The 11525-nt window shown below is 46.6% G+C and overlaps 1 protein-coding gene across 1 annotated transcript in view; it reads right to left on the bottom strand.

Annotated features, from left to right (window-relative positions):
• Positions 1-4211: 4211 nt before the first annotated feature.
• Positions 4212-11525, bottom strand: part of tcf25 (transcription factor 25 (basic helix-loop-helix)) — a 59806-nt gene continuing 52492 nt past the window's right edge. The window contains 2 exon segments of the mRNA XM_038805986.1: positions 4212-4506; positions 5754-5826. Coding sequence (XP_038661914.1) covers positions 4336-4506; positions 5754-5826 — 244 coding nt within the window. The 3' untranslated portion in view covers positions 4212-4335.

Genomic DNA, 11525 nt, shown 5'->3' with positions numbered 1-11525 from the left:
AGCATTCAATCACATTAGGATCAATGAAAACAAGTTTAACAAGTGGTCTGCTTTGCATAATGCCGATGTTTTGTTGATGAGTTTAACTTGAAAATGAAAACTAAGACGAAAATGAAAACCAAGACAAAAATCTGAATACTGATTAAGTAGATTCTGGGTTCAAATGAAAGATTTCATTGTTCAAAATTGTGTTTCATTGCATCCAAAATGGTTAGAACTTTTGCCACAGTATGAACACTATGTAAAATCTCACATTAAAGAGAAACTAAGTCAAAATGATGAAGAATTACTCATTTCAATAATCATTTAAAAATCCATTTAATTACTATTGCTGGTTTGCATTCCTTTCACGAGCGCTCAATTTAAGCCATCTTGGTCTTTCCCCACCAATATTTATTCCACCTCCTTCAGGTCCCATGCCCTAGAGCATTGGCGACCATCAACTTCCATTGGAGTGGTCCATGATTATGTTTGGCAAAGTATTACAGAGGTTTGCTGTTGTCTTCTGCAGTGTGGCTGACCAGGAACTCCCCCACTCTTACCAACTGCCATGGGGCAGCACAGTAGCATAGTGGTTAGCATAAATGCTTCACAGCTCCAGGGTCCCAGGTTTGATTCCCGGCTGGGTCACTGTCTGTGCGGAGTCTGCACGTCCTCCCCGTGTGTGCGTGGGTTTCCTCCGGGTGCTCCGGTTTCTTCCCACAGTCCAAAGATGTGCGGGTTAGGTGGATTGGTCATGCTAAATTGCCCGTAGTGTCCTAAAAAATAATGTTAGGGGAGGGGGGGTTGTTCGGTTACGGGTATAGGATGGATACGTGGGTTTGAGTAGGGTGATCATTGCTCGGCACAACATCGAGGGCCGAAGGGCCTGTTCTGTGCTGTACTGTTCTATGTTCTATGTTCTAAGTCTATTGGAAGGATTTACAGGCTGATGAATGCAATTTCCAAGACTATCAAGTCCTGAAGTGGGACTCAAACCAAGAGCTTCTGGCACAAAGGTAGCTATCCACTGTGCCACAAGACCTCCTGTACTACCAAACATATATAGTGTTATTTGTGTTCAAGACCGAACCAGAATTTCAGAACGTACTGCATAATCATCAATAAATTTGTGTAAAATGACCAAAAAAGCCCAAGGAATTAAAATGTTATCTTAAAGAAATAGAGAAATTTTAAAAATGATAATTCTATACCAACGCCAAGAATAGAAATATAATAAGGTAAACTATATTACAGTGTGCATTATCAGTAAAATTTCGCAACAGTTCATTTTTTACCAATATAGAAATAGAAAATGTTGGAAATATTCAGGTCAGGCAGCATGTGAAATTAGAAACAAAAGAACATTAATATTATATACAGTGGCTACAAGAGCATGTCAGAGACTGGGAATCCTGAGGCGAATAACTCACCTCCCGACTCCCCAAAGCCTGTCCACCATCTGGAAGGCAGGAGCCGGTTTAGCTCACTTGACTAGACAGCTGCTTTGTGATGCAGAGCAAGACCAGCAGCGCGGGTTCAATTCCCCTACTGGCTGAGGTTATTCATGAAGGCCCGCCTTCTCAATCTTGCCCACATCCGAGGTGTGGTGAACCTCAGGTTAAATCACCACCAGTTGGCTCTCCCCCTCAAAGGGGAAAGCAGCCTCTGGTCATCTGGGACTATGGCGACTTTACAAGTCAGGACTGTGATGGAGTACTCTCCATTTGCCTGGATAAGTGCAGCTCCAATAACACTGAAGAAGTTCGACACCATCCAGGATAGAAACATAGAACATAGAGGGAGGTTATTCGGCTCTTTAAGCCTGCTCCATCATTCATTATGATCATGGCTGACCATTCAACTTTCCCCCATATCCTTTGATCCCTTTAGCCCCAAGAGCTATATCCAACTCTTTTTTGAAAACATACAATGCTTTGGCCTCAACTGCTTTCTATGGTAGAGAATTCCACAGGCTCACCACTCTCTAGGTGAAGAAATATCTATCTAATCTCAGTCCTAAATGGTCTACCCATTGTTCTGGACTTCTCACCATCAGGAACATAATTCTAGCCCTGTTAGAATTTTATAGGCTTCCATGAGATCCCCCCACCTCATTCTTCTCAACTCCAGCGAATATAATGGGATTATACTGTATTTGTCATGCATTTGGCCACTCACTCAATTTGTCCAAATAACACTGAAGAAGCATCTCTGCATCCTCCTCACAGCTCAGCCAGCCAGTTTCAAAATCTGCAAATATGGAGATATTACATTTTGTTCCCTCATCTAAATTAGTATATATTAATATCTAGGGTCCCAGCACTGATCCCTGCGGTACACATAGTAATCTTTATCTTTATTGTCACAAGTAGGCTTACATTAGCACTGCAATGAAGTTACTGTGAAAAGCCCCTAGTCGCCACATTCCCGCGCTTGTTCGGGTACGCAGAGGGAGATTTCAGAATGTCCAATTCACCTAGCAGGCATGACTTTCGGGATTTTTGGGAGGAAACCGGAGCACTCGGAGGAAGCCCACTCAGACACAGGGAGAACGTGCAGACTCCGCACCGACAGTGACCCAAGCCAGGAATTGAACCTGGGACACTGGCGCTGGGAAGCAAGTGCTAACCACTGTGCTACCGTGCCGGTACCCCATTAGTTACTGTCTGCCACCTGGAAAAAGGCATGTAGTTTTCTGTCTGCCAACCAGTTTTCTATCCATCTCAATATCCTTCCAATCCCATATGCTGTAATTTTACACGCTAATCTCTTGTGTGGGACCTTGTTGATAGCTTTCTGAAGGGGCAAATAAACAACATCCACTGACTACCTCATATCAACTTACAAGTTACATCCTAGAAGAATTCCAGTAGATTTGCCAAGCATGATTTGCCTTTTGCAAACCCATGCTGACTCTGTCCGATCCTGCCACAGTTTTCCAAGTGTTCTATTAAAATAACCCGCTTGATTGGTACCCCTTCCACATTCAATGCCACCACCACCAATGAAGAGTAGCAATAGTATGTACACCATCTACAAGATGCACTGCAGGAACACACCAAGGTTTCCTCAGCAGCAACTTCAAAATTAATGACCAGTACCATCTAGAAGGTCAAAAGCAGCAGCTACCTGGGACCACCGCCACCTGGGGGTTTCCCTCCAGGTTACTCACTATCCTAACATGGATAGATATCACCATTTCTTCACCTTCGCTAGGTCAAAATCCTGGAATTCCCTGCCTAACAACACTGTGGGTGTACCCACACCTCAGGGTCTGTGGCAGTTCAAGGAGGCAGCTCACCACCATCTTCTCAAGCGCAACTAGGGATGGGCAATAAATGTTTGCCTAGCCAGTGACACCCACATTCCACAAGTGATTTAAAAAAAAAATCTTGTCAGTGGTATGGAGTAGCCTTGATGCAGTGACTGAAGAGTCCTCGATTAGTTAAAAAGTCATCAACCAGAAACACTCTCTCCACAGATTCTGCCTGGCCTGCTGAGTATTTTCTACTATTTCAGATTTTCAGCATCTGCACTATTTTGCATTTATAGTTATAAACGTTACCATTGCTTGACTGCAATCATAATGGCTTCAAAATTGTTTCTTACATTTGTTCAGCTCTTCATCAATGGATTTAGCTTTTTTCTTTCATTGCAAGTTAGAAACCTGGCTGCAAACTACTATCAGTAAAACGTATTTTACCCATTCTACAGATTTAGACAAAGACTACTTAGTTACTTGGCTCCCATGTTTTCCAAGTAAAGATGTGGCACCAATATATAACTAAGCAGCTCAACAGATAGCCTTTCTACAAATCAAAACTAGGAACTTAACAGTGCAAAGCAAGTACATTGCTGTCATGCAACTGAGCTGCTCACTCCTAGTAATTGCATATTTCATAATAGAGCTCTTGTGTAAATTCTAGACTACGTTAATTTCATTTTACTTGGATGCTTACCGTAAGACTGCAATAAATACAAAATGGCAGCTGCGCTTGCAATTTTAAGTCTTTGGCCACTGCCAATTCTCCTTTATATTGAGAGCATCTTCAAAAATATCTTACTACGGTTTATAAACCAAAAATCAAATTTTGCCATATGGGAAGTTGAACGTACAATATTCATTTTTCTTTTGAGTTGTCTCTAAACATTTGAAAATTACTGTTGCAAAAGCGTTTTCTTTCACTTTTGTTAGCACTTACTGTCAATAATAATCCATGGAACCAAGTAAAATATGATTGCATCTTTTAATGAATTTTTCCATATCTTTGTGGTGCAGCTTTGGAAGCAGTCATAGAATGCACTGTTATTACAGGCATAACAAAGTTCACTGAAGATTTAGTGCATGGAATTTTAGTCCCATTCTCCATCGCCATCACCATCTTGATACTCTTCCTGTGGTGGCTCCTGGAAACGGATATTTGCCAACATATCCCTCATTGCAGCCATGAGTCGGTTTACTCCCTGATTCAATTCATGTTGGACCTCTGCACCCTCACCTTCTACGTTTGGTCTCCTGTCCTCCTGAAAAACACGTTATGCCAGATGTCGTCAGAAATGAATGCTTTTGATGAAGAGGAATGGAATATATTACAAAATTATCCAGTTGGGAAGTTAGGTAGTATAATGCAACTTCAACCCACCCTAAAATAAATGTATAACAACCTTTTTGTAAACCTGCTAATGCTTGCAATCAGGACACTAGATTACATTCCATTTGGATTCGATATTGATAACGCTCCACAAAAATAAAAGCTATAAACTTGGCAACCTTGCTCATCTACTTCCATATTGCCAATAAAATTATTTGATCAATACCTGGCTGCATACCAAAAATAAAGTATCTGTTCAATAGCTCTTCCTTTTATAAACACATTTTCACAGCTCCGCTAAACAGAGAACACTGACATTGAATTTGCTGCCTTAGTCCCTTGCATAAAGCTGAGTGTAGAAATATTGCCATGATACCAGGAAAATAGTACAGTAGTCCCCCTTTATAACGCGGGTGTTGGGGTCCAAGACAGCCACCCACGTTGCAACCGAGCCGCGGATATCCACGATGGGGGTTTTAAATTTATTTAAAAATCTATGCTAGCGCTTCCCATTGAGAGTCTACGGGGGGCGGGGGGAGAGGTCAGACCCCCGTAGACTCACAATGGGAAGCGCCAGCATAGATTTTTAAATAAATTTAAAACCCCCATCGTGGATCTAATTGAAACAGTGTCAATTTCAGCGGCCGGCTCACTTTGATCCGGAGAGGGAAGCTGCTCTCTCACTGAAACAATCAGCCGGCCGCTGAAATTGACACTGCCGTCTGCTCTCTCCCTCCAATCCAACTTTTAAGTTTTAATGTTTCTGATTGGAGGGAGAGAGCAGCCGGCAGTGTCAATTTCAGCGGCCGGCTGATTGTTTCAGTGAGAGAGCAGCTTCCCTCTCCGGATCAAAGTGAGCCGGCCGCTGAAATTGACACAACTGACAGTTGGGGTCCATAAGCCCCCCCGCGATATATCGCGAACCACGGTATTGCGGAGCGCGGTATAACAGGGGACTACTGTAATGAAAAAATGTAAAGAACAAAGAACTTTCTATAAACAGTTTTACTCTTGTTTATAACCATTAAGAACAAGGTCACATAACTGTCCAGAACTTTCTGCACCTGTTGCAACAGAGTTCATTTGTACGATACAGAAATGATTATATTGTTTCATATACTTTACCATGATGTTCTGGATTTAAAAACATTCACACAGTCCCTCTTCATCAGCCCTTACCTGGAGGTTAAAATTTGGCAACAAAGACCGAAAGAACAGTGACAAGGTACTTCCATCTGCTGCTTGATTTACCCTGAAAGAAAAAGATTGTTGCTCAGTAATGTCAATGTTTAGTCACAGATGATAAAGGGGAAGGTAAGCACATTAAAAATTGGACAAAAGCAAGGACAAATATGACTGAAAACACACATCTGAATAAAATATCTTTATGGTCCAATTACAATATCAAAATTAATAGGTCTTCCCACAGCATTTATAGGAACTTAACCATGCAATGATATTTTCGTTCAAATACTGTTTCTCACCTCGGACCGAAACCATCGTTTTGTAAACGAACCTAAATCACCGTTTTGTAAAACTATGTAACAGATGTAATTGCCTTTTGAATCATCGGCAGGATTTAAGAAATAACTTTCACTACCCTACTAGTTAGGCCGTACCAATCAAGCAGTATGAAGTAACAATCCTGGATGTGTCCTTTACCAATTTGTGCTTTGTCCTTTGGTCCTGCTTCAAGTAGCATTGATCCTTTTCTATTTCACTCAAGTACACTGCTATAGATCTCCCTCGGGCGCAATCTTTCAAGGACAATCTTGGGATTTTCTTCTTTTTTTTTAAAACAGACAATTTTGAGGTATTTTTGGCATTGTAAACAATATACATTAGTGAGCAGATACCAATTAGAAAAAACAGCGCAAATAACAGTACCACTCTCGCAGATATACCCGCCTACTCTTTCCCCCCTACTCTACACCCCCCCCCCCCGGACGATTAGTTCCCTGCGAAGAAGTCAATGAATGGCTGCCACCTCCGGGTGAACCCCGATAGTGATCCTCGTAAGGCGAACTTGATTTTTTCCAAGCCGAGAAAGCTTGCCATGTCCGACAGCCATACCTCGGTCCTTGGGGGCTTTGAGTCCCTCCAGGCCAACAGTATTCGTCCCTGGGCTATCAGGGAAGCAAAGGCCACAACGTCGGCCTCTATCCCCTCCTGGACTCCTGGGTCCTCCAACACCCCAAAAATCGCCACCTCTGGACTCATCGCCACCCTTGTTTTCAGTACCCGGGATATGACGTCCGCAAATCCCTGCCAGTATCCCCTAAGTTTTGGACACGCCCAGAACATGTGGACATGGTTCGCTGGTCCTCCCCCACATCTAGCACACTTGTCCTCCAGCCCAAAGAATTTGTTCATCCGGGCCACCGTCATGTGGGCCCGGTGAACTACCTTGAACTGAATCAGGCTGAGCCTGGCACATGTTGCGGTTGCATCTACCCTCCTCAGAGCGTCTGCCTATACGCCTCCCTCCAACTCCCCACCAAGCTCCTCCTCCCACTTAAGTTTCAGTTCCTCGGTCCCTGTGTCCTCCGCTCCCATAAGCTCCTTATAAATACCCGAGACTCTCCCCTCTCCTACCTCACCCCTGGAAATTACCCGGTCCTGGATCCCCCTTGGTGGAAGGCGTGGAAAGGATGGGACCTGTTTACGTACAAAATCCCGCACCTGCAAGTACCGAAAGTCATTCCCCCTCGCCAGCCCGAACTTCTCCTCCAGCGCCCTCATGTTCGCGAAGCTCCCTTCCAGGAACAAGTCACCCATCCTTCCCACCCCCGCCCTCAGCCACGCTCGAAACCCGCCACCCATCTTCCCCGGGACAAATCGGTGGTTGTCACATATTGGGGACCAGACCGACACTCCCACTTCCTTCACATGCTTCCTCCATTGTACGACCTCCGCAAAGCCATCCGAGATGCCAAGAGAGAATATCAAACTAAGCTAGAGTCAGACAGACTCTCGGCGGTTGTGGCAAGGACTAAACAACATAACAGGCTACAAAGCTAAGCCGAGCAGTATCCCTGGCAGCAGCGCACCCCTCCCCGATGAACTTAATACATTCTATGCTCGGTTTGAGCAGGTAACCAACAATCCGCTGTTGAGTGCCCTAGCAGCCCATAATTCACCCATACCCACCATCACAGTTTCCGAAGTCAGATCGGCCTTCCTGAAAGTGAACCCACGGAAGGCGATGGGCCCGGACGGGATCCCTGGTTGTGCACTCAGAGCCTGCGCATACCAGCTGGCAGAGGTATTCACAGACATCTTTAACCTATCCCTACTCCACTCCGAGGTCCCCACCTGCATCATGCCACCATCATACCGGTACCAAAGAAGAACCAGGCAACATGCCTCAATGATTACCGCCCGGTGGCCCTGACATCAGTTGTAATGAAGTGCTTCGAGAGGCTGATCATGAAGCGCATCACCTCGATACTCCCGGAACACCTTGGCCCACTTCAATTCGCATACCGTCGCAACCGGTCCACATCAGACGCCATTTCCCTGGCCCTACACTCATCCCTAGAGCATCTCGAAAACAGGGACTCCTACATCAGACTCCTATTTGTTGACTACAGCTCCGCCTTCAACACCATAATCCCAGCCAAGCTCATATCAAAGCTCCAAAACCTAGGACTTGGCTCTCCACTGCAACTGGATCCTTGACTTTCTGACCAACAGACCACAGTCAGTAAGTATGAACACCAACACCACCTCCACAATAGTTCTCAATACCAGTGCCCCGCAAGGCTGCGTACTTAGCCCCCTACTCTACTCCCTGTACACACACAACTTGGTTCCAACTCCATCTACAAGTTTGCTGACGATATGACCATAGTGGGCCGGATCTCGAATAACGACGAGTCCGAATACAGGAGGGAGATAGAGAACCTAGTGGAGTGGTGTAACAACAACAATCTCTCCCTCAATGCCAGCAAAACTAAAGAGCTGGTCATCGACTTCAGGAAGCAAAGTACTGTACACACCCCTGTCAGCATCAACGGGGCCGAGGTTGAGATGGTTCGCAGTTTCAAATTCCTCGGGGTGCACATCACCAAAAATCTGTCCTGGTCCACTCACGTCGACGATATCACCAAGAAAGCACAACAGCGCCTATACTTCCTCAGGAAACTAAGGAAATTCGGCATGTCCACATTAACCCGTACCAACTTTTACAGATGCACTATAGAAAGCATCCTATTGGGCTGCATCACAGCCTGGTATGGCAACTGCTCGGCCCAGGACCACAAGGAACTTCAGAGAGTCGTGAATACCGCCCAGTCCATCACACGAACCTGCCTCCCATCCATGGACTCCATCTATACCTCCCGCTGCCGGGGGAAAGAGGGCAGCATAATCAAGGATCCCTCCCACCCGGCATACTCACTTTTCCAACTTCTTTCATCGGGCAGGAGATTCAGAAGTCTGAGAACACGCACGAACAGACTCAAAAACAGCTTCTTCCCCACTGTCACCAGACTCCTAAATGACACTCTTATTGACTGACCTCATTAACACTACACCCTGTATGCTTCAACCGATGCCAATGCTTATGTAGTTACATTGTATATCTTGTGCTGCACTATTATGTATTCTCATGTATTTTCTTGAATTTTGTTTAATTCCCTTGTCTTCCATGTACTGAATGATCTGTTGAGCTGCTTGCAGAAAAATACTTTTCACTGTACCTCGGTACACGTGACAATAAACAAATCCAATCCAATCCAATCCATTGGCCCCAAATCCGCCACCACTATAGGGCTGGTGGAGTACCTGGCCGGCGGGAGTGGCAGGGGAGCCGTGAACAGGGATGCCAAGCTGGTGCCCCTGCACGAAGCAGCCTCCACCCGCTCCCAAACCGACCCCGTACCCACCATCCATTTCCTTATCATGGCTATGTTAGCCGCCCAGTAGTAGTTGCCGAGGTTCGGCAACGCCAGACCCCCTCGCTACAGTTCCATTCCAGCATCCCCCTCTTTACCCGCGGAGTCCTCCCCGCCCAAACAAATCCCAGGATGATTTTATTGATTCTTTTAAAGAAGGACCGCGGAATGAAAATAGGGAGACACTGAAAAACAAACAGGAATCTCGAGAGGATCGTCATCTTCACCGTCTGTACTCTCCCCGCTAGCGACAGCGGGAGTGCATCCCACCTCCGAAACTCGCTCCTCATTTGCTCCACCAGCCTGGACAAGTTCAACTTATGCATCTTACCCCAGTCGCATGCCACTTGTATCCCTAGATACCTAAAACTTTCCCCAACCAGCCTAAATGGTAGCTCCCTCAGCCTATTCTCCTGACCCCTCGCCTGTACCACAAACATCTTGCTTTTTGCCATGATCAACTTGTAGCCCGAAAACCGGCCAAACTCCCCTAGGATTTCCATAATACCGTCCATCCCTGCCACTGGATCTGACACATACAAAAGCAGGCCGTCCGCGTAGAGCGAGACCTTGTGTTCTATCCCCCCCCCCGACCATTCCCTTCCATCCCCTTGCCACTCTCAGAGCAATTGCCAGCGGTTCTATGGCCAACGCAAACAGCAGTGGAGAGAGGGGGCACCCCTGTCTTGTCCCGCGGTGTAGTCTAAAATACTCAGATGTCGTCCTGTTCATCCTTACACAAGCCTCCGGGGCCTGATATAGCAGTTTAACCCAGTCCACAAAGCCTTCTCCAAACCCAAACCGTCCCAACACCTCCCACAAATAGTTCCACTCCACCCGGTCAAAAGCTTTTTCGGCATCCATTGCCACCACTACCTCCACCTCTCTCTGCCCTCCGGGGGCATCATAATCACATTGAGTAGCGTTCTTAGATTGGCTACCAGTTGCCTGCCCTTAACAAACCCCGTTTGGTCCTCCACAATCACGTCCGGTACGCAGTCTTCGATTCTGGACGCCAGGATCTTGGCCAGTAGTTTAGCGTCTACATTAATCAGGGAGATTGGCTTATAGGACCCACAGACCTCCTGATCCTTATCCCGTTTTAATATCAGCGAGATGGTGGCTTGCGACATCGTCGGGGGTAACACCCCATTGTTCCTCGCCTCGTTAAACACCCTAACCAGCACCGGCCCCAGTATACCCGCAAACTTTTTGTAGAACTCCACTGGATACCCATCCGGTCCCGGGGCTTTACCCGACTGCATGGCCTTCAGGCCCCCCATTACTTCTTCAGCTCTAATCGGGGCCCCCAGCCCCTCTATCAACCCCCTGCCAACCTTTGGGAAGGTTAGCCCATCTAAGAAGCGCCTCGTCCCCTCCGGCCCCGTGGGGGGTTCCGAGGTATAGAGCTTACTAGAAAAGTCCCTAAATACCCTGTTCAGTCCTGCCGGGTCTCTCACCCAGTTCCCTGCCCCATCCATTACTGTTCCTATCTCACTGGCCACCTCCCTCTTCCAAAGTTGCGGTGCAAGCATTCTGCTGGCTTTCTCCCCATACTCATACACCGCACCCCTGGCCTTTCAGAGTTGCTCTATGGCCTTCCCAGTGGATAGCACTCCCAGCTCCGCCTGCAGTCTCCGTCGTTCCCCAAGTAGCTCTGCCCTCGGGGAGTCCGCATATTCCCTATCCGTCCGTGTCATCTCCTGCACCAGTCTGTCCATCTCTGCCCTGTCCGTTCTGTCCCTATGGGCTCGGATTGAGATCAGTTCCCCTCTCACCACCGCCTTCAGCTCCTCCCAGAGCACCGCTGCTGAGACTTCCCTTGTATCGTTGATCTGCAGGTAGTCCTGCATGCATTTCCCCACTCTCTCACACACCCTCTCCTCTGCCAACAGTCCCACCTCTAACCTCCATTGTGACCGCTGGTAACTTTCTTTGCACACCAGCAGGTCGACCCAATGTGGAGCATGGTCTGAAATAGTGATCGCCGAGTATTCTGTATCCCTCACCCCCTCCAAAAAGTCCCTGCTCATAATAAGGTCAGTACGAGAAT

Source organism: Scyliorhinus canicula, chromosome 9, assembly GCF_902713615.1.
Source record: "Scyliorhinus canicula chromosome 9, sScyCan1.1, whole genome shotgun sequence".
In the NCBI taxonomy this organism is placed as follows: Eukaryota; Metazoa; Chordata; class Chondrichthyes; order Carcharhiniformes; family Scyliorhinidae; genus Scyliorhinus; species Scyliorhinus canicula.
This window is presented reverse-complemented; position numbering and strand designations above follow the sequence as displayed.